Genomic DNA, 24297 nt, shown 5'->3' with positions numbered 1-24297 from the left:
CTCCATGCCAGTGAGCTCAGTTTGGTTAACCAGCCCAATGCAGTAGCAGGTACCAGAGACGACAACCGCTCGTAGCCCATAACACCACACACTCACCGCAGGAGAGGGTGCCAGCGGCTAATGCCAATACCAACCCAAAAAAGCTAAGTGCGTCAGGGTGGGCGCCTTGTGGAGCCCAGTGTACCTCGCAGAAAGATTTAACAAAGGTAAGTTCTTACCATAAATCTCGTTTTCTGCTGCGGGGTACACTGGGCTCCACAAGGAATTACATCGTGGATGTCCTAAAGCAGTTCCTTATGGGAGGGGACGCACTGTAGCGGGCACAAGAATCCGGCATCCAAAGGAAGCATCCTGGGAAGCGGCGGTATCGAAGGCATAGAACCTTATAAACGTGTTCCCGGAGGACCACGTAGCCGCCTTGCACAATTGTGCAAGGGTCGCACCACGGTGGACCGCCCAAGAAAGTCCAACCAACCGAGTAGAATGGGCTTTGATGGTAGCAGGAACCGGACGACCAGCCTGTACATAAGCATGTGCAATCACCATTCTAATCCATCTGGCCAGAGTCTGCTTGGAAGCAGGCCAGCCACGTTTGTGAAAACCAAACAACACAAAAAGAGAATCGGATTTCCTAACGGAGGAAGTTCTCTTCACATAGATACGGAGAGCCCGTACCACATCCAAAGATCGCTCTTTGGAAGACAACTCAGGAGAATTAAAGGCCGGAACCACAATCTCCTGGTTAAGGTGGAAGGAAGACACCACCTTGGGTAAATAACCTGGACGTGTTAGAAGCACCGCCCGGTCACGGTGAAAAATCAAATAGGGAGACTTACAGGATAAGGCACCCAAGTCCGAGACCCTTCTAGCTGAAGCAATAGCCAGCAAAAACAACACCTTAAGGGAAAGCCACTCAAGGTCAGCAGAGGTAAGAGGCTCAAACGGAGACTATTGTAAGGCCTCCAAGACTACAGACAGATCCCAAGGGGCCACAGGTGGCACATAAGGAGGCTGAATCCTCAACACACCCTGAGTGAATGTATGGACATCAGGTAGGGTAGCGATCTTTCTCTGAAGCCAAACAGACAAGGCAGAGATATGCACCTTGAGGGAGTCCAGACGCAGGCCCAAGTCCAGGCCTTGTTGTAGAAAGGCCAATAGTTTTGCCGTACTAAACTTGAAAACGTCATGATTGTGAGACGCACACCACGTAAAGTAAGCATTCCAGACCCTATGGTATATCAGAGCAGAAGCCGGCTTACAGGCCTTCAACATAGTTTGAACGGCCGCCTCAGAAAAACCCTTGGCACTCAGGACAGAAGCTTCCAGAGCCATGCGGTCAAAGCCAGACGGGCCAAATCCTAGTAAACACACGGGCCCTGAACGAGGAGGTCTGGTCGTCGTGGAAGTAAAAGGAGACGATCCAACGAGAAGCCCTGTAGATCGTAGAACCAGTGCCGCCTGGGCCACGCTGGAGCGACCAGAAGTAGGTTTCCTCCTTCTTGCTTGAACTTCTGTATTACTCTGGGCAGGAATGACACCGGAGGGAACACATACGGCAGCTGAAAGTTCCACGGGATTGACAAAGCATCCACGAACGCTGCTTGAGGATCCCTTTCTCCGAAGACCGGAACCTTGTGATTGTGTCGAGATGCCATCAGGTCCACATCTGGGAGGCCCCACTTGTCCACGAGAAGTTGAAACACCTCTGGATGTAGGCTCCATTCTCCGGCGTGCACATCCTGACGACTGAGATAGTCCGCCTCCCAGTTCAGAACGCCCGGAATGAACACTGCTGATATGGCCGGCAAATGGCGTTCTGCCCACTGAAGAATCCTTGATACTTCCCTCATTGCCATGCGGCTTCGAGTGCCGCGTTGATGATTGATGTACGCCACCGTGGTGGCGTTGTCCGATTGTACTTGAACAGGTCTGTTCAGTATGAGATGCTGGGCCATTGTCAACGCATTGAACACTGCCCGCAGTTCCAGAATGTTTATCGGGAGTAGGGACTCCACCGACCCTGGAGAGAGTGTTGTTCCAACACCGCACCCCAACCTCTCAGACTGGCATGCGTCGTCAGCAGGACCCAGTTGGATATCCAGAAGGAACGACTCCTGCTCAATCGTTGGTCCTAAAGCCACCAGCTCAGTGACAGGCGGACCTCCGGAGATAGGGAGATCATGTGAGATCTGATCCGCTGAGGCAGGCCGTCCCACTTGGACAGAATCAACTTCTGCAGAGGGAGAGAATGGAATCGAGCATACTCCACCATGTCGAAAGCAGACACCATGAGACCTAGCACTTGCATTGCCGAATGAATCGACACTTGCGGACAGGATAGGAAGCATCGGATCTTGTCCTGAAGTTTCAGGACTTTCTCCTGAGACAAGAACAACTGCTGGTTGCGGGTGTCCAATGACGCTCCCAGGTGTACCATGCTCCGAGCCGGAACCAGGGAGAATTTCTTCCAGTTGATCAGCCACCCGTGGGCTTTCATGCACTGGACCGTCAAATCAAGATGACACAGGAGAATTTCTGGGGAACTCGCCAGGATCAACAAATCGTCTACGTATGGTAGTATCCTGACCCCTTGACGGCGGAAAGTGTAGCCATCATGACTGTCATAACTTTGGTGAAAACTCGCGGAGCAGTTGTCAAACCAAAGGGTAACACCCGAAATTGGTAAGGAAGGTTGCCCACTGCAAACCGCAGGTACTGTTGATGAGATACTGCAATAGGAATATGTAGGTAGGCATTCTGTATGTCCAGGGAGCGCAGCGTTTCCCTACGGAACTTGGAGATCCGCACATGCTTGTTCAAGGACTTCAGATTGAGAATGGGCCGCGAGGACCCGTTCGGTTTCAGGACTAGAAACAGCGGTGAATAGAACCCCTTGCCCCTCTGGGTCAGAGGCACCTGTACCACCACTCCTGCGGACAGGAGGGAATGTACCACAGAGTGCAACGTGTTTGCTTTTGCCGGATCCAGAGGCACATCTGTAAGGCAAAATTGATGAGAGGGATTATTCTTGAAGGGTATGGCATAACCTCGAGCAACGTCTTCCCTCACCCAGGTATCCGAAGGGGTCTTTGACCATTCCTGGGTAAAACCTAGAAATTGACACCCCACCCTGGGATCCCCCAGAGGGAGACCCGCCCCGTCATGCGGCCGGCTTGTCAGTTTTGGAAGCTGGCTGACGGGCGACCCAGGCACGCTTCAGTCTGGGCTTGGCAGGCCTGGAAGCACGAGCTTGCGTTGGGTATGCCTGACCTTTTGCTTTTCCTGGAGTGCGAAAGGGCCGAGGGAAAGTACTTTTAGCCTTCTGTGCGGAAGGAGCTATACTAGGTAGGCAGGCTGTTTTAGCAGTAGCCAGATCGGCCACAATCTTATTGAGGTCTTCTCCAAAGAGAATGTCTCCCTTGAAAGGAAGCACCTCCAGGGTTTTCTTGGAATCCAAATCCACCGACCAGGATCTCAACAAAAGGATACGTCTGGCCAAAAAGGGTGCAGTAGCAGCCTTGGCCCGCGAGCACCCCGGCATTGGAGGCCACCTCCTTAAGGTACAGAGAAGCCGTGGCAATATATGAGACATTGTCGAGCATGCTCAGGTGCATCGGAAGGCAGTTCCGCCTCGAGCTCCTGAGCCCACGCCTCAACAGCTTCAGCAGCCCAAGTCGCTGCATTAGTTGGCCTTTGCACAGCCCCCGAAAGGGTATAAATTGCTTTTAAAAAGCCCTCCACATGACGATCTGTCTGTTCCTTCAGAGAAGTGACGGTAGTTACTGGCAGGGCAGAAGAAACAACCATGCGCGTCACATGAGAATCTACAGGCGGAGGGGTTTCCCAATTTTTACACACCTCCACAGAGAGAAGATAGCGAGCCAAAAGTCTCTTATTCGGTGTAAATTTTGTCCCCAGATTTTCCCAAGATTCCTGACGTACGTCAACCAGGTGTTTAGAGTAGGGTAAAACTTGTTTAACCACCTTCTTACGCTTAAACCTATCCGGTTTCTTGGAGACGGTTTCAGGCTCAGAATCATCAGACACTTGAAGAATGAGCCGTATTGCCTCAATCAAATCCGAGACATCCACGGATGACTTCCCCTCCCCACCTGAAACGTCAGCGTCAGAGGGGTCAGTATATGCACCGTCCTCCTCAGAGGATGTGTCGGTCAAAGCCGTGGGTTGGGAGGAAGTAATCGCCCTTTTAGAAGACGACTTAGTCTTATGTGGGCAAGAGTGACCCTTAGATTTAGAAATGGATCGGTTCAAATGCTGCAACTGAGTGGAAAGCTGATCCGCCAATGGCAGGTTCACAGCGGGGACCATAAACTGTGGTAGTAGCACAGGTGGTCCCCACAGGGGGCGTCCATTGAGTCACAAGCGTGTTTAACAATGTGGAGAATGTAGCCCAAGGAGGGTCTTGTGATGCCCCAAGCCCTACCGACCCACTCGGGGGTAAGGAACCCCCTGAACCTGAACTCTCAGCTGCTAAATTATCCTCCATTACGTCCGCAGCCTCACAACCACGTAGTGTGGGAGAGGCCCCAACGTCGTTGCCACGTGTAGCAGACATAACTATGTGCACAGTAATGGGCAACCCGGTACAAAAACTAGCAGCACTATACCTAACAAAAACTCTCAGAAAAGGAGCCTAAAAAAGGCACAGACCGGGAGTTCAATAGATACAGAATATATGGGGATTATAAATCACAAGTAAAAATACTCCGTTAGTATATCTTGTGAAACAATCCTATATTATTTGCAGAGAAAAACCTGAAACACTTGGCCCCCTCAGGTATAGCAATATAGGAATAGCACGCTGAGTGAAAAACCCTGCAATCAGGCAACCACGTAGCAGCTACATGCACACACACACACATATATATATATATATATAGTCACAAGCGTACCATGCAGAAATTATGCACCATAAACTGCACTGGACTAGCAATACAAAGTAATACTCAGTATGGCTATATGTGATAACTATAGATATAACAAACACAGTAAGCACTGGATGTATATCACAGGGTGTTTGTACTACACAACCCTGAATTTATGCACTCTTTCTGACAGGTAGAATACTCAAGTGTCCTGTAGGAAGCACAGCACTGGCAGTCAGGCGGTTCCACAGAGGAGGATTTGCCCCAGCAATCCCAGGAACAGCAAGGCTCTATCTGTAACGGCTGCTGACCGGGAGTGAGGGAGAAGGAAGCAGCTCCAGGGCGGGAACATTGCTGAAATGGCGCCCTGGGCCTGGGGGGAGGGGCCTCAGGTCCGACCTGCTCCCCCTGCTGGCATCCCCACCGGGAAAACAGAAGCTGCGGCACTCAAAGCCTTAAACATGTGAAGTGTATTCAACACGCCATCACATAAACTCCAACGTTTCAGGGCTGACTCACCTTGACAAAGGGGCAGGACAGCCCCGAAACGTTGGAGTTGATGTGATGGTGTGTTGAATACGCTTTACATTTTTAAGACTTCGAGTGCCGCAGCTTCTATATTTTTTTTCTGTCATTATCGGCGCGGCTATACCTTGATATAGCACCGTTCGGGGGATCACAATTCATGACAGGTCAGGGGCACTGACCGCTCTCTCTACAGGCTCCGTTAATTCTGCCCGCTCCGGCTGGCGCTACTGCACATCCTCGCTTTTCTTTTTAATCTCAACATAGCGCTCCAAACTCGCATTGCCGGTCTGCACCGGTCTCCATCACCAGTATCAGCAGAGCAGGAATCACTGTAGAGGCGAAATAATATTCTTCCTCTTTGGCAAAAGATTTTTACTACATTTCATTGATATTTGACCTTGTTAATGGTGGAGGCAGGACCTGAGTCTCCTAATCTTTACTGTTCCAGATAATACATTTCCCCCATAGTATCTTGCCCCAAACCCCACTACTGTGAAGTGCACAGCAATCATAATTACATACTAAGGGGGGGGGGAATTACCGCGGCTGATTGATCCCTGGGGTCTTATTACCCGATAGCTGGCAGTATCTGGAATTTTTTTCACCTACATGGAGGCAGAAGAAAAATAATCCCTGGTAACAGACCCAATTTCGTCACCACGAAAACACATGGATCCGGGAACTTATCCTGTATTCTTTGCACATAAACGGGTCAGTTTTCACGCAAAAAAACCACACAGTACTCAATTAAATTGCCCGATAACACCATCGGGCAATAAATCTTGGTAAAGTCCATTTTATTGTGATCAACTGTATGTCCCCCCCCCCCCCCCAAATGTATTGTTGAATTTCCTTACCTGCGGGCCCAAGTACTTAAGGCCATCAAGATTCACTTTCCACTCAATTAGCAGTCGATAAACATCTTTTTTCCCACCCCATATCCTAACAACGAAGCAGGACACAGACGTATCTAGGCGGTCCGGCATTAATCCAAAATCCAGACTCCTCCACGTGGGATTCTGCAGGGTTGAACATATCACAATCAGTTTAGTACATGCTTACAGTAGCGGAGCTAAAATTATACACAGAAAAAAAAATGGAATGGGGAATATATCCTCACCACACAAAACCATTTCAACATTGCAGTTTAAAGTGAACCGTAACAGAGAAAATTAAAACTGCTATTTGGAAACTATTAAAGTGTCATTAATTACACATATTGTATGAAAGTCACAAATTATTATTTCACGCTGCCTGAAAACAGTTATTAGTATTTGTGGACAGGGAACTACCATCATATAGGTATATGCAATTGCGGTCGAATTGCCGCAAAAGTCGAAAAACGGGGCATTTTCGACAAAAAAAAAAAAACATGTCGAATTGGATTCGACAATGCAATACAGTAGTTTTCAACAAAAAAACGGACGTTTCAGATTCGACTTTTTCAAATTCGACAGTTGTCAAATTCGACATGTCTGCACTGTTAAAAATGCGGCTTTTCGACAAAAGTATATTCAATTGAAGAATGTCGATTCGACAACAGTGCTTTTCGACAGTAATTTCGTAAATTTCATTCCGCCTCACTTTGCTGGCGGAATCTAATAAAAAAAAAATTAAAACATTTTTTTGGTGTTTTTTTTATTGCTAATAGCATATCTATTTATATTAGATGGGATTATGTACTTGGTATGTCTATTAGGAGACAAGTATTATTTATATATTTTTTTAAAAGAATATTTTTTTTTTTAACTGACTAAAATAGAGAGAGCATGGTTTTCAGTGGGAAGGGGTGGGAATGGGTTAAAATCCTGAAAAAAAATTGCGTGGGGTCCCCCCTCCTAAGCATAACCAGCCTCGGGCTCTTTGAGCCGGTCCTGGTTGTAAAAATACGGGGGGAAAATGGACAGGGGATCCCCCGTATTTTTAGAACCAGCACCGGGCTCTGCGTCCGGTCCTGGTGCAAAAAATACGGGGGACAAAAAGCGTAGGGGTCCCCCGTATTTTTAACACCAGCACCGGGCTCCACTAGCTGGAGAGATAATGCCACAGCCGGGGGACACTTTCATACCGGTCCCTGCGGCCGTGGCATTAAATCCCCAACTAGTCACCCCTGGCCGGGGTACCCTGGAGTGGGGACCCCTTAAATCAAGGGGTCCCCCCCCTCCAGCCACCCATGGGCCAGGGGTGAAGCCCGAGGCTGTCCCCCCATCCATGGGCTGCGGATGGGAGGCTGATAGCCTTGTGTAAAATAAAAGAATATTGTTTTTTGCAGAAGAACTACAAGTCCCATCAAGCCTCCCCCGCAAGCTGGTACTTGGAGAACCACAAGTACCAGCATGCGGGGGGGGGAAAGGGCCCGCTGGTACCTGTAGTTCTACTGCAAAAAAAAATACCCAAATAAAAACAGGACACGTACACAGTGATAGTAAAACTTTATTACATACATGCCGACACACATACTTACCTATGTTCACACGCCGACCTCTGTCCACTTCTCCAAGTAGAATCCAGGGTGTACCTGAAAATAAAATTATACTCACCTAAATCCAGTGTAGCTGTCCTTTTCTTTTTTGTAATCCACGTACTTGGCAAAAAAAACAAACCGCATACCCGATCCACGCACTGAAAGGGGTCCCATGTTTACACATGGGACCCCTTTCCCCGAATGCTGAGACCCCCGTGACTCCTGTCACAGAGGGTCCCTTCAGCCAATCAGGGAGCGCCACGTCGTGTCACTCTCCTGATTGGCTATGCGCGTCTGAGCTGTCAGACAGCGCATTGCACAGCCGCTCCATTATCTTCAATGGTGGGAACTTTGCGGTCAGCGGTGAGGGACCCCGCCCCCCTTCCCCTCCCATATCACTGTATGCTCATAGTCACGTTATTATAATTATGACACATGTATGGTAAGTAGTAATTATTACAGTCAGGCCACACTGGAAAGGCCCAATCTCGCCCGATCTTGGAAGCGAAGCAGTGTCGGGCCTGATCAGTACCAGACTAGGGAGACCACCTGGGAAGATCAGGTACTGTAACCAAACTGATTTTAAAAGCCTACATGAGCGTGTCATAATGATCACTTTATTACCATTATTGATTCACATAATCTGCACCTTATAAATATTATCCATACGTGTAAAAATGTATCTTGCACCATGCACTTTAATATTATAATATTTTTATATACATATTTTTCATATATATTATACGTATTTAATATCTATGCAACTATATAACCATTTACTTGAAAGTCCGCTTATTATTATTATTCTTCATTCAATATTTATGTTTTATAGTGATCTATATATCAAAAACTTATTGTCACCAGCCTGATAGAAACTATCTACTGATTAACCCCCTTTTCTTATCTATTTTTCATGCCTAATAAAACGGAGGATTAACACTAATGTCCCTGACCATGAACTCCATAAGTATGGCCGCCGTATGAAGCCGTTTACGTAAAAACCTCTACAAAGATGGCCGCCGCAATGAACTCCCTGGGAGAAATCTGCCTAAGTACTGCTGGTCTATAAGAAGCATTGGAAGCCGCGGGCGCGTTCCGGAAGTGGGGCGGAAGTGCCGCGACGACAGAAAACCGGAAGTGGGGCGGAAGATCCGCCGGCGCATCTATATGAGTTTTTTAAAGCTCTCAAACTCCAAACCTGTTCTTCAAACGCTTTTGTAACACTATATACATATAAACTATGAAATGAGGCTATTGATTAACTATAACTAGAAGTTCTTAGTCTGTTTTACAATACCATGGTTAATTAACAGGAAGTGAGGTCACAATTACTATGAGATTAGTACTGATATAAATAGAAGCCTGGTCCCATTTTACCTTTACCCCTTGATGAAGTCTGAATGACGAAACGCGTTGGAAAACCTGGCAGTGACCTCATACCAAGTTAAGCAAAAATCTTTTTACATTTTTTAACTGGTACTATATTGTATTGTGTATACTGTTTATATCCCATTTTTTAAAGAGATTTGCTGCTCAAATTTTATCATAGTTGTCAATTCTATTTTTATTTGTTAATTATATTTGTTAATAAATTTATTAGATCTACTCATTTTGATTATTCTTTTATCACAAATTTTAGTCTATTTTTTATCTACTAGTTTTTATTGAATCTCTCTAAGACACCATTGGTCGCTATATCCCCCACCCCCCTGTGTGTTATATATATTTTTATTTTTTTAGATTACAATTCCAGCAACATTAAGTGAAAACCGTTATAAATCTAGATGAAATAATTTTCACATTTCAAATCTTAAAGAAAAAAAAACAAACCCTCAGTTAAAAAAAAAATTTCAAGTTCATTAACGAGATTCGTTTCCTAGGGGAGATGTATTATAACCTTCTAGGGATGACTAGTGGAGACAGTGCCCATAGACACGAATCAGCTCCTAGCTATCATTTATCTAGTGGTCTATAAAATGACAGCTCAAAGCTGATTACTATGTGGAAATTCTCCAGCTGTTCTCCCTAGGTTTGTCCACCAACTTTGTATTTTTAATATCTTGTCTCAGTGAACCTGTATTTTGTTTTAGCAGCTATTACACTAAAAATGGTTCTATGTTTGGGGTCACTCAGGAAACGTAGCGCAGTCTGCTGGGAGGATCCAAGGTTTTATTTGGTACTGGAGCAAAAGAAAAAGTTATTTTTGAACTGGTGATTTCCCAGAAAAGTCAGAAACTGCATGACATAATGTCACGGAGATAAAACAGAGAATGTTACTTGTCACAGCACGTAAGATAAAGTTGGTAATGTGAGAAGAACATTGTAATTTAGGACGATCGTATCTGTTCTAGGGCTCGAGCAGCTCATTAAGTGGATGATATACACGCAGTAAGTAGGGCGATGGTGGCCTACAGCAGTTTGTGGCGGATTTGGAAGTGATGGAGAAGATACTGAACTTACCAAAGAGTCCTTCACCACCTCACTCTTGTAGAACTCTGCAAGAAAGAAACATACTGTAAAAAACAAACTGCATTTATTAACATTACTAGTGGCATCTATCTGATCCAGTGGTAATAGGTGGCTTAAATACAGAGCAGGATCTTCTAAAAGGCACATCCAGTACAGTATACAGCTAATGTAACACAATCCAACAGTTACCTTAGACAGATCCGCTCACTGTAGTCTGTTAGATGCCGTACATACAGGTTCCTTGGGATGGTATGAGGACTTTTACAAAAACTTTTACAACTATTCACCTGCTCAGACACAAGTGTCGCTAACTGTGCTATAACATCACTAGTGCTAGCCATCAGCAATCGAAGCATTGTATAATTCCAACAGGGAGTACCCTGCTATGTAATTGCCCACAGGTAGGCTTACCATACTATCCCTTTAAACCGGGACACTAATGAATTACACAGGTTCTGTGGCTGGCTGCATTTCTCCTGGTTTTAATCAGCTTCAGAACCCGTGTAATTCATAAGCATCCCAGTTTAAAGGGACAGCATGGTAGGCCTACCCATAGGGCACGGATAACGCTGGCTTTTGCCTTTAGTTTTAAATTTTATTTTTAAATATTCTGCTTACAGTATAGCATGTCTTTTGATTTTATTATGGTCTTATCGTACATCTCCTCTTGTATGATTTTACAGGCTTTATGGATGTTTTTTAATTTTACTAGTAAATGAATGTATATCATCTGAAAACCACCTCCTGTGGTCTCATTATTGAATTTTCCAGAATTAAATTGCTACTATCTATAGAAACTGAATCACCACGACCAGCACATTTGTATGCGACTTCTGTAGTCTGGAAAGTGATAGGGCCAAATTTATACTTTTTTTTAACATTTTTAACACAAACGAAACAAAACTGATAATAAGTACACAGAACGTAAAGGCAAAAAAATCACAACTTTTTTTGCAACCCACCTCTGCAAATTTTGGAGCCATCACACAAGTGAAGAGTAAAGTACGTATCCAGCAGGCGGTACCCATTCTTGCTGACGATGTTTCGTGCCGCGATATTCCGCAAGTGACGGAGGCGTCTCTAAACACAACAGTAAAGGGTGAGGAAGCAGGGATGTTTTATAAGAATGTCATACTGCAGGCCTGGCCAACCTGTGGCTCTCCAGCTGTTGTGAAACTACAAATCCCAGCACGCCCTGCTATTAGGGAATGCAAAAGTTGTGGCATGGCATGCTGGGATGTGTAGTTTTACAACAGCTGGAGAGCCACAGGTTGGCCAGCGCCTGTCATACAGCAATGGTTATTTCCAAATTTAATAATTCAGCTAAACAGGGATATAAACTACTATATGCATAATGTTATACTTGCAAGTCACTTTTAAAACCCACGAGGACCAATACAAACTCTCAAAGAGAAGTAACTTTTATTCTATTTGGGGAACAACACTGCACAGCTCTTTTTGGACTTTGTACATCGGATTGTGTTTTCAATGTCACCGTTTATCTGTACATCCCTACGGACACTTGTTGGCACCATATCAATAATGCACGACTATGATAAAAATGATAATATTTTCGTTTAAGAACGTAGGGTTTGTATGAATCATTTTCAGCAGACGCAGCTAGAAAACCGTTAATAAAACGGGCGCACACACACACTCGATAACAATTTTGCACACATACAAGGTCACTGTTCACCAATACCCCCCCTTAGCGAGGAAACTTATCACATGGCATTAAAATACTGTTATTAGGATAAAGCTCCCACGGGCTATTTTCCTGCGTAGCTGCGTTTTATTCTTTTTGGAAGAGGAAAAAAAAAAGTTAATCGGCAACATGTGATTTGGGATAATTTTAGGTCATGGACGTCGCACAAAGAACAGAATTGTGAGAACAAGCATGCGTCCCTCCGTGACATAGCAAATTGGACAGAGATGGTTAGAGAGAGAGTTTGCTATGTGGATTTATAGGGCAAGCCATTATATTGATTATTTCATTTATTAACAGTTTCTTATATAGTGCAGCATATTCCGTTGCGCTTTACAATTAGATCCACAGTAATAGAACAAGACTGGGTAATAACAGACATAGGAGGTAGGAAGGCCCTGCTCGCCAGATTACACTCTATTGGTAAATAGGCATTGATACACAAGGATAGGTGCTACCTATTGCATAATGGTCCAGTCAGATAGCAAAGGTTCTTGATGGGCTATATGATATTGTCACATAGCAATGCTGACTAGAGGTTAGGAGGATGTCAAAGTGAAAAAAAAGAAAATATTATACGTGAGGATGTGTGTGGATTGTCACTGTACAGTGGGGATGGAATATTTATGAAGGTAATGTGAGCGGTTCCAGAACTTGATAAGCTTGTCTGAATAGGAGAGTTTTCAGGGAACGCTTGAAGATTTCGAGACTAGAGGAGAGACTTGTTGTGCGAGTGGGTGCAGCCAGAAGAATGTCCTGCTATCATGCATGGGAGCGAGTAATGAGTGTGGATGAGAGAAGCGGATCTTGTAAAGAGCGGAGAAGGCGGGTAGGGAGATATTTTGAGATGAGTGACGAGATGTACGTTGATATAGTTTGGTTAATGGCCTTGCAAGTAAAATAACTTTATAATGAATACGGTAGAATACCGGTAACCAATGGAGGGACTGACAGAGCGGATCTGCAGACGATGAACGTCTAGCGAGGAAGATTAGCCTCGCAGCAGCATTCAGAATGGATTGTAGAATTGAGAGTCTCTTTTTGGTAAGACCAGTAAGAAGACTATTGCAATAATCAATGTGGGGAAGAATGAGAGGATGGATTAGAGTTTTTGCAATGTCTTCTGTAAGATAAAATTCAATCTGAGCAAAGTGCCACAATGGGAGCATTTACAGTAGAGCTGACATCACAAGTTTTCCCTCTCACCTCTATGGGGGAGAACCTGTGGTTGCTGGCTGGTGCGATGTGCCATTCCAGAACAGCACATTGCACCTATGGGCAGGAATTAAATTCCTCCCCAGAGAGAGGTGATGTATAACAAAACTAGAAAGCACATCATTTACCTAACATTATGTAAAATCAGAAGACTGTCTATAGATCAGGAAGCCTAACCAAAAGGCACAAATAAAAACACCTTACAAGATAGGTTAGAATTTGCATTGGAATAACGTGAGGCTGTTTCTCCTCCATTTAAGTTTAGCTCCAGGATAGCTATCTGCATAGTGGTCCAGGCTACGCGTTTCATTAATCCAAGGCTCTGTATCTTCACCAGCCAATGGGAACATTTGTAAGCAGTAGGAACAACATACTATATATAGACCATGTGTATTCAACATGTGGCCCTCCAGCTGGCACTTGTGGTTCTACAAGTGACGGCATGCCGGGGTTGGCCTGCTGGAACCTGCAGTTTGCCTGTAAAGAACAATATTACGGTACCATGATTACGTGGGGCATAGTCCCGGGCTTTCAGTCCAGGGCTGGTTGTTGCTCAGGAGGGGTACCCCATTTAAATTTTTTGGGCATCGTAGCACTTAATTTACAGATTCAGACTCAGTTGCGCAGAGATACAAAAGTGCTGCATATAAAATCAATCAGCACAGTCTCCTGGTGCGTCGCTCTGCGACTAAGTTGCATTTTCGGGCAAATAAAATGTGAAAAAGACGCCTGGCAGTAACAAAGTCGCACGGAACCTGGCGCGCTGAGAGGGGCTGTTTGGTGCGACTGCAGCAATAGTGGATGAGAACACATGTAATACGTAGTTTCCCCCGGCAATATCGCCCAGGGCAGCGCTAGTAATTTACAGCTTTGCCACCAGTCGTGTTTTTAGATGTAAGCAGGCCTTCTTGTAGGTGAATTAGCCTTTATCAGAATCCAGTCCGCACTGTCTAATGTTCACATTATCCTGTGATTGTGTTACAGCCGGTGTTAGACAAGCCCTTCACACAAAGGTGGGAAATGAATTGCCAGCAAAGGGTGCGTTTTGCCGTTGCCTCTGCGTTTAAAGGCTGGCAACGGCACAGAGTCTCGCACCCTCCGCCCAGCCGACTGGGGTAGCATACATTGTTCTGCAAGTTCCCGCACAAATTCAGCTGGGTGAAGGATCCGCCGCCAACTGAATTCAACTCAAAATGTGTGGCCTTTTCCCAGCACAGCTCGGAGCACATTACATATAGAAGTGTGGACGCTACAGTGTGCATCTGACACTTTCTGTTACAAACTATGGATTGTTACGGAAATTAATTAATTTTCTCCTTCGGATCCCCCCCCCTCCCCCCCTGCCCTCCTAACACAATGTGCCTGAGTAAGCTGCATATCGCCTGGCTGCATGTGATCAGCCATCATCTGCCCATATGACCAGGGGGATTACTCTCGGGGCCCATGCAAACAGTTGTTGAGAAGTGTAGACAATACTTTTACGTTCAACAGCGTTTGAAGCATGATCTGAGAGCCTTCTTGTAGCATAACATAGAAATCTCCTGCATTAGGCTGTTAGTACATATCAAAAATTTGTAAAATGATGACGAAACTGCCGTTTCTCCACAATTCTCAAAAAAAAAAAGTTGATGGAACAATAAAAATACTCACCCAACATCTGCTGGGCCTGCTGTAAATATCATATTAATAGCAGATGAAAAACTTTAGCAACAGCGGTTACAAAACCCAAATTAGAAGCAGAGAATGTGATGCAACTTATGGGGTCAATTCTATTCACCGACAGTTGAATAGCGCCGGGAATTAGCTCGCGGCGCTATTCAATTCAGCGGCAAGTGACACTAATTGTCGGGAATTCTTCTCTCACCCGTGGGGGATGAGAGAGGAAATCCGACAAAAGTGCTGCCACGCGGCCGGCGCGAGGCTGATTCTGTCGGGAATCACCCTCGCGGCGGGGAGTTAAGTCGGAGAATACCCGTTCTCCAGACAAAACAACCTGTTAAGTTCGGGCATTCGCCAACTTAACTTGAGCTGAACTGAATTGCGCCCGGGAGCTAATTCCCGACGCTATTCAACAGTCGGTGAATTGAAATCGACCCCTCTAGGTATGGAGTCGCTACATAGCATACGGAGAACTCGTTCAGTACCGATAGGCTGATTGGAGGAAAGGCCGACACACAGCATCATGCTGTAAAAAGTTACGCTGGAGATTAATGATAGCCGGGTTTTATCTTCCTAGCTGCAAACACAACAATAAAACACGAGAGTATTGGCAGCCCATTACACAGACAGCTTGCTGAGCAGCTATACATTATTAATCGAACGACTTGTAATGCCAGCATCACTGGCAAAAAGTACAAGGAGGAGATGGGCATCCAGCGGCATGGCTCCTTAGATGGATCTAGTAACAGCAACAACAGAAACATAACCCAGTACACACGGCTGGCAGAGGAGGTAGGCACTGAAAACCCTGGTGGTACACACAGCACCAATCACTGGATGGAACCGTACTACCAGCTGCACAGTGCTGCAGTATTAAAGGGGCTCTTGTAGCAGACGTTGCCCAGATTGCGGATACACACAGATGGCAGGGAAACTGATATACTATAGTCATGTATTTACTGTAACCAAGTTACACTATAAATATACTATAGGGCTTGTCCTGACTGATGCATTTACACCCAAATAACACGGTGGATGCATTTCTTGTATTTTCTTACAGCAGTTAAGTGATCACTTCATTGACGTTAAAGGTATGTTGCAATAAAGTATCCGCACACACAAGTGATGTGCAAAAGCAAGTGGGACAGGCGAGCTGATAGAAGGGCACCAGGGATCTGTTTACATGGCTCAGGTTAGAAGTTACAGGTAAGTCTTTATTATAATGTACTGGTATGTTGCCATCATTTCAGAAAAGGAAATCCTGAACACAAGAGTTATACAATCAGGCTATTTATATAGAAAAGGGTCAGGAGCAAAGCAGTATTCAGGAAAGGAGGTTACAACATCATCATCATCCCTGGAGATGAGCTACAAGAATGTGTGTGAGGAGGGTTACACAGCTCCCGTGGCTCCTGATATCGGGAACACAGAACGCTTCATTTCACTACAATGCACATTCCTGGCGTATCTGAAGTGTTAGGATAAGTGGGAAATGGCAGAATAACATCCGCACGTTGCACCCACTCTGAAGGGCTGAGTCCCACTGGCACGTGTAACGCACATGTACAAATACCCAACACTGGTGCCACCATATACACTGCGGTTTTCATAGCGCAGCCATTTGCGTTCTGGTTTTCAGGAGACAGCTTGTTCTTATTTTCTGCAAATACGGAATACATATGTGATCCCGGCAGCGACTGAGCTCGCAACGCCTTGCGGACGGTTATATTCCCACTCGGGTGGTGGCGTGGACCGACCACCCGTGTGCGAATCCAAGTCTGTTGGTCAGTGTCTGGCATTTTACCGGCTGTCACAATTCTGGTGACGGTATTCTGAACGCCAGGATCCCGACAGCAGGTATATTAACTGCATCCCTCAGGAACGCAGTTGGCCAAGGCTGGTGGAACATGGCTTAGTGGAGGACATAGATCCAGGGTTGGGAGAAGCTCCCACCCTGACACGCAGATTGTGATTTAAACACATAAGAGCAGCAGGAAGCTTCGTCTCCGCGCTTGTCATGCAGCGTGCGGCCGCTGTGCACACTGCACTGGTCGTCCAGCAGAGCGCAGAGGGGGCAAAGGGAGCTGCAGCTGGAATATGGATGATAGGTCAATAGTGTCTAGATCAACAATGAATCGGTCTACAGGTACAAGCGCAGCAGCAGAAGACCGTGGCGACTATAAACGTTCAACTGACTGTGGTCACATGATGAAAATTACACCCAATAGAACTGGAAAAAGAACTTGTGTCGACCATTATCATGTCAACCTTACCCACTGTCTACCATATGTGGTCGACGTAATGACTATCTAAAACCAGGGATGAGGAACCTTCAGCCCTCCAGCTGTTGTTAAACTACACATCCCATCATGCCCTGCAAGAGTTTTAGCATGGCCAAATAGCAAAACTGCTGGTATGTGTAGCTCAACAGCAGCAGGAGGGCCAAAGGTTCCCCATCCCCTGATCTAAACAGTGTAGGTCTATACCGGACCCCCTGCAGCTCACCAAGACAGGGGTCAGGTCTGCAAAGCACTGCCGGTGCAAAACGTGGGAGCATAGAGCTGCGCAGCTCAGCCAGGGTCAGGGGGCACAAGGCTCTGCAGCCCACCCAGGGTCAGGGGGCACGGGGCTAAGCAGCCCACCCAGGGTCAGGGGGCACGGGGCTAAGCAGCCCACCCAGGGTCAGGGGGCACGGGGCTAAGCAGCCCACCCAGGGTCAGGGGGCACGGGGCTCTGCAGCTACTCACCCAGCATTGGGGCACAGGGCTCTGCAGCTCACCCAGCAATGAGGCACAGGGCTCTGCAGCTCACGTAGCATTGGGGAACAGGGCTCTGCAGCTCACCCAGCATTGGGGCACAGGGCTCTGCAGCTCACCCAGCATTGGGGCACAGGGCTCTGCAGCTCACCCAGCATTGGGGCACAGGGCTCTGCAGCTCACCCAGCATTGGGGCACAGGGCTCTGCAGCTCACCCAGCATTGGGGCACAGGGCTCTGCAGCTCACCCAGCATTGGGGCACAGGGCTCTGCAGCTCACCCAGCATTGGGGCACACGGCTCTGCAGCTCACCCAGGGTCAGAGGGCACCACCAACACAATGCACCGGGGCAGTGGACAATACCCGATGAGAGGAGAGGTGATGATGGGGTGAGGGAGGGGGTGGTCAGCTCACCTGCTGGGAGTGCAGCTCTACGTGCAGGGACCGGGATACCGCTGCAGGCCCGGCCACCATGCCAACCCCGGGAGGCATTGCCGCAGGGGCCAGTACGGACATGCCGTCCCTCCCGGTGCCCCTGGCCGGGCCGGAGACGCTCATGGCGGCGGTGTCACTCCGGGAATGACAGACTGTCACGGTGACGGGACCGCGCCGCTTTCTCTTCCTTCCGGGTCCACGGCCGCGCACGCGCGCGCGCCCCCGCTTTCTCTCTCCCGCGCAGCCTCCACCCACTCTCCGCAGGCTCCGCCCCCATACGGCTCTCCCTGACGGCAGGCGTTCTGATTGGCTGTCTCACCCATCAATCTCAGGGAGTGGCCAATCAGAAAGCGTAGCCTGAAACTCAGCGCGTTTGTTGCTTACCTCAAGGTAGTCCTCCTACTGGAGGCCGCCGCCGCCGCCGCCGCCGTTACAAATTGCCACAGTGATGCGGGCACCTACTGTGACGCCTCATGCCTTAGTGCCTCTGCCGTGCCGTGCTCGGCTCCTAGCAGTCATGTGCTGGGCAGAGCACTGGTGCCCCCCTAGTTGCCTCCAGCCGGGGGCTGCTGTCAGTGCTTTCTCTTTGTCACAAAACAATGTTGTAATGGGGCACATAATAATGGGGCACCCCCTGTCATGTACGAAAAATGTAATTTCTCTATCGTCCTAGTGGATGCTGGGGTTCCTGAAAGGACCATGGGGAATAGCGGCTCCGCAGGAGACAGGGCACAAAAAGTAAAGCTTTATGATCAGGTGGTGTGTACTGGCTCCTCCCCCTATGACCCTCCTCCAAGCCTCAGTTAGGTTTTTGTGCCCGTCCGAGAAGGGTGCAATCTAGGTGGCTCTCCTAAAGAGCTGCTTAGAAAAGTTTAGCTTAGGTTTTTTATTTTACAGTGAGTCCTGCTGGCAACAGGATCACTGCAACGAGGGACTTAGGGGAGAAGAAGTGAACTCACCTGCGTGCAGGATGGATTGGCTTCTTTGGCTACTGGACATTAGCTCCAGAGGGACGATCACAGGTACAGCCTGGATGGTCACCGGAGCCTCGCCGCCGGCCCCCTTGCAGATGCTGAAAAGAGAAGAAGGTCCAGAATCGGCGGCAGAAGACTCCTCAGTCTTCTTAAGGTAGCGCACAGCACTGCAGCTGTGCGCCATTGCTCTCAGCACACTTCACACGGCAGTCACTGAGGGTGCAGGGCGCTGGGGGGGGGCGCCCTGGGAAGCAATGTAAACCTATTTTTTGGCATAAAATACCTCACATATAGCCTCCGGGGGCTATATGGAGATATTTAACCCCTGCCAGAATCCGTTAAAGAGCGGGAGACGAGCCCGCCGAAAAAGGGGCGGGGCCTATCTCCTCAGCACACAGCGCCATTTTCCTCACACAGCTCCGCTGGTCAGGAAGGCTCCCAGGCTCTCCCCTGCACTGCACTACAGAAACAGGGTAAAACAAGAGAGGGGGGGCAAAATTGTGGCAAAATTATATATATTAAAGCAGCTATATAGGGAGCACTTATTATAAGGCTATCCCTGTCATATATAGCGCTTTTGGTGTGTGCTGGCAAACTCTCCCTCTGTCTCCCCAAAGGGCTAGTGGGGTCCTGTCTTCTTTAAGAGCATTCCCTGTGTGTCTGCTGTGTGTCGGTACGTGTGTGTCGACATGTATGAGGACGATATTGGTGTGGAGGCGGAGCAATTGCCAAATATGGGGATGTCACCCCCTAGGGAGTCGACACCAGAATGGATGGCTTTATTTATGGAATTACGGGATAGTGTCAACACGCTAAAGCAGTCGTTTGACGACATGAGACGGCCGGACAATCAATCAGCACCTGTCCAGGCGCCTCAAACACCGTCAGGGGCTGTAAAACGCCCGTTACCTCAGTCGGTCGACACGGACCCAGACACAAGCACTGATTCCAGTGGCGACGGTGACGAATCAACCGTATTTTCCAGTAGGGCCACACGTTATATGATTTTGGCAATGAAGGAGGCGTTACATATTGCTGATACTACAGGTACCACAAAACAGGGTATTATGTGGGGTGTGAAAAAACTACCTATAGTTTTTCCTGAATCAGATGAATTAAATGAGGTGTGTGATGAAGCGTGGGTTGCCCCCGATAAAAAACTGCTAATTTCAAAGAAGTTATTGGCTTTATACCCTTTCCCGCCAGAGGTTAGGGCGCGCTGGGAAACACCTCCTAGGGTGGACAAGGCGCTCACACGCTTATCAAAACAAGTGGCGTTACCCTCTCCTGAGACGGCCGCACTTAAAGATCCAGCAGATAGGAGGATGGAAAATATCCAAAAAAGTATATACACACATACAGGTGTTATACTACGACCAGCTATAGCGACAGCCTGGATGTGCAGTGCTGGGGTAGTTTGGTCAGAGTCCCTGATTGAAAATATTGATACCCTGGATAGGGACAATGTTTTACTGTCTTTAGAGCAAATAAAGGATGCGTTTCTTTATATGCGTGATGCACAGAGGGATATTTGCACACTGGCATCACGGGTAAGTGCTATGTCCATTTCGGCCAGAAGAAGTTTATGGACGCGACAGTGGTCAGGTGATGCGGACTCAAAACGGCATATGGAAGTTTTGCCGTATAAAGGGGAGGAGTTATTTGGTGTTGGTCTATCGGATTTGGTGGCCACGGCTACAGCCGGGAAATCCACCTTTTCTCTAACGTCCTAGTGGATGCTGGGGACTCCGTCAGGACCATGGGGAATAGCGGGCTCCGCAGGAGACAGGGCACATCTAAAAAAGCTTTTAGGTCACATGGTGTGTACTGGCTCCTCCCCCTATGACCCTCCTCCAAGCCTCAGTTAGGTTTTTGTGCCCGTCCGAGAAGGGTGCAATCTAGGTGGCTCTCTTAAAGAGCTGTTTAGAAAAGTTTTTTTTTAGGTTTCATTCAGTGATTCCTGCTGGCAACAGGATCACTGCAACGAGGGACTTAGGGGAGAGATCTCCAACTCACCTGCGTGCAGGATGGATTGGGATCTTAGGCTACTGGACACTGAGCTCCAGAGGGAGTCGGAACACAGGTCAGCCTGGGGTTCGTCCCGGAGCCGCGCCGCCGATCCCCCTTACAGACGCTGAAGAAGACGGCAGAACGGAGGTCCGGAAACAGGCGGCAGAAGACTTCACAGTCTTCATGAAGGTAGCGCACAGCACTGCAGCTGTGCGCCATTGTTGTCACACGGCTCACTGACCTAGTCACGGAGGGTGCAGGGCGCTGCTGGGGGCGCCCTGGGCAGCAATATAAGTACCTTATTGGCAAAATAAATACATCACATATAGCCATTAAGGCTATATGTATGTATTTTAACCCAGGCCAGTTCTTAAAAACCGGGAGAAAAAACCCGCCGAAAAAGGGGCGGAGCTTATTCTCCTCAGCACACAGCGCCATTTTCCCTCACAGAAAGGCTGAGGGGAAGGCTCCCATGCTCTCCCCTGCACTGCACTACAGAAACAGGGTTAAAACAGAGAGGGGGGGCACTGATTTGGCGATATAAATATATATTAAATGCTATAAGGGAGGAACACTTTTATAAAGGTTGTCCCTGTATAATTATACCATTTTGGTGTGTGCTGGCAAACTCTCCCTCTGTCTCCCCAAAGGGCTAGTGGGTCCTGTCCTCTATCAGAGCATTCCCTGTGTGTGTGCTGTATGTCGGTACGTGTGTGTCGACATGTATGAGGAAAATGTTGGTGAGGAGGCGGAGCAAATTGCCTGTAATGGTGATGTCACTCTCTAGGGAGTCGACACCGGAATGGATGGCTTACTTGTGGAAGTACGTGATCATGTCAACACGCTGCGAGCCGGTTGACGACATGAGACGACCGGCAAACAAATTAGTACCTGTCCAGGCGTCTCAGACACCGCCAGGGGCTTGTAAAAACGCCCATTTACCTCAGGGACACTGACTCCAGTGTCGACGGTGAAGAAACAAACGTATTTTCCTTTAGGGCCACACGTTACATGTTAAGGGCATGAAGGAGGTGTTACATATTTCTGATACTACAAGTACCACAAATAAGGGTATTTTGTAGGGTGTGAATAAACTACTTGTAGTTTTGCCTGAATCAGATAAATTAAATGAAGTGTGTGATGATACGTGGGGTTCCTCCGATAGAAAGTTATGGGCGGTATACCCTTTCCCGCCAGAAGTAAGGGCGAGTTGGGAAACACACCTTAGGGTGGATAAGGCGCTCACACGCTTATAAAAACAAGTGGCGTTACCGTCTCCAGATACGGCCGCCCTCAAGGAGCCAGCTGATAGGAAGCTGAAAAATAGCCTAAGAAGTATATACACACATACTGGTGTTATACTACGACCAGCAATCGCCTCAGACTGGATGTGCAGCGCTGAGGGGGCTTGGTCGGATTTCCTGACTGAAAATTTTGATACCCTTGACAGGGACAAGATTTTATTGTCTATAGAGCATTTTAAGGATGCATTTCTATATATGCGTGATGCGCAGAGGGATATTTGCATTCTGGCATCAAGAGTAAATGTGATGTCCATATCTGCCAGACGAAGACACGACAGTGGTCAGGTGAGGCAGATTCCAGACGGCACATGGAAGTATTGCCGTATAAAGGGGCGGTCCATCGGACCTGGTGGCCATGGCGACAGCTGAAAAATCCACCTTTTGTTCCCCGAGTCACATCTCAGCAGAAAAGGACACAGTCTTTTCAGTCTCAGTCCTTTCGTCCCCATACGGGCAGGCGGGCAAAGGCCAGTCATATCTGCCCAGGGGTAGAGGAAAGGGAAGAAGACTGCAGCAAGCAGCCCATTCCCAGGAACAGAAGCCCTTCACAGCTTCTGCCAAGTCCGCAGCATGACGCTGGGGCAGTACAAGTGGACTCAGGTGCGGTAGGGGGTCATCTCAAGAGTTTCAGCACGCAGTGGGCTCACTCGCAAGGGGACTCCTGGATCCTACATGTAGTATCCCAGGTGTACATTGGAAATTCGAGACGTCTCCTCCTCACAAGTTCCGGAAGTCTGTTTTACCAACGTCTACCTCCGACAGGGAGGCAGTATTGGAAACAATTCACAGGCTGTATTCCCAGCAGGTGATAATCAAAGTACCCCTCCTACAACAAGGGAGGGGGTATTATTCCACACTATATTGTGGTACTGAAGCCAAACGGCTCGGTGAGATCTGGAATATTTGAACACTTACATACAAGCGTTCAAATCAAGATGGAGTCACTCAGAGCAGTGATAGCGAACCAGGAAGAAGGGGACGAGATGGTGTCACTGGATATCAGGGACATTTACCTACATGTCCAAATTTGCCCTTCTCACCAAGGGTACTTCAGGTTCGTGGTACAGAACTGTCACTATCAGTTCAGACGCTGCCGTTTGGATTGTCCACGGCGCCCCGGGTCTTTACCAAGGTAATGGCCGAAATGATGATTCTTCTTAAAAGAAACTTGGACGCTTTCCTGATAAGGGCAAGGTCCAGAGAACAGTTGGAGGTCGGAGTAGCACTATCTTTAATAGTTCTACGACAGCACGAGTGGATTCTAAATATTCCAAAATCGTAGCTTTTCCGAGGACACGTCTACTGTTCCTAGGGATGATTCTGGACACAGTCCAGAAAAAGGTGTTTCTCCCAGAGGAGAAAGCCAGGGAGTTATCCGAGCTAATCGGGATCCTCCTAAAACCAGGAAAAGTGTCAGTGCATCATTGCACAAGAGTCCTGGTAAAAATGGTGGCTTATTACGAAGCAATTCCATTCGGCAGATTTCACGCAAGAACTCTTCAGTGGGATCTGCTGGACAAATGGTCCGGATCGCATCTTCAGATGCATCAGCGGATAACCCTATATCCAAGGACAAGGGTGTCTCTCCTGTGGTGATTACAGAGTGCTCATCTTCTGGAGGGCCACAGATTCAGCATTCAGGATTGGATGCTGGTAACCACGGAGGCCAGCCTGAGAGGCTGGGGAGCAGTCACACAGGGAAAAAATTTCCAGGAAAGTGTGATCAAGTCTGGAGAATTCTCTCCACATAGATGGAGCTAAGAGCGAAATTATAAGGCTCTAAACTTAGCAAGACCTCTGCTTCAAGGTCAGCCGGTATTGATCCAGTGGGATAACATCACGGCAGTCGCCCACGTAAACAGAAAGGGCGACACAAGAAGCTGGAGGGCA

At 47.6% G+C, this 24297-nt stretch overlaps 1 protein-coding gene, 1 long non-coding RNA gene and 1 pseudogene across 3 annotated transcripts in view; 2 read left to right on the top strand and 1 right to left on the bottom strand.

Annotated features, from left to right (window-relative positions):
• UVRAG (UV radiation resistance associated) overlaps positions 1-18585 on the bottom strand; it is a 138038-nt gene extending 119453 nt beyond the window's left edge. The window contains exons 1-4 of one of the 2 annotated variants that reach the window (XM_063951244.1): positions 18504-18585; positions 11313-11430; positions 10342-10376; positions 6275-6436 (exon numbers count right to left, since the gene is read on the bottom strand). In XM_063951244.1, the coding sequence (XP_063807314.1) occupies positions 6275-6403 (129 nt within the window). In that variant the 5' untranslated portion in view covers positions 6404-6436; positions 10342-10376; positions 11313-11430; positions 18504-18585. Of the gene's footprint in view, positions 1-6274; positions 6437-10341; positions 10377-11312; positions 11431-18098; positions 18350-18503 lie in introns of those variants that run through there. The other variant, XM_063951243.1, reaches the window with a different exon arrangement.
• On the top strand, positions 8336-8455 carry LOC135052288 (5S ribosomal RNA; annotated as a pseudogene).
• LOC134997017 (uncharacterized) overlaps positions 18397-24297 on the top strand; it is a 54635-nt gene continuing 48734 nt past the window's right edge. Inside the window, exon 1 of the long non-coding RNA XR_010199578.1 lies at positions 18397-18509. This is a non-coding gene — a long non-coding RNA (uncharacterized LOC134997017). The remainder of the gene's footprint in view (positions 18510-24297) is intronic.

Source organism: Pseudophryne corroboree, chromosome 2 (assembly GCF_028390025.1).
Source record: "Pseudophryne corroboree isolate aPseCor3 chromosome 2, aPseCor3.hap2, whole genome shotgun sequence".
NCBI classification, from domain to species: domain Eukaryota; kingdom Metazoa; phylum Chordata; class Amphibia; order Anura; family Myobatrachidae; genus Pseudophryne; species Pseudophryne corroboree.
The sequence above is the reverse complement of the archived record's forward strand: the minus strand, read 5'-3'. Positions and strand labels throughout refer to the sequence as shown.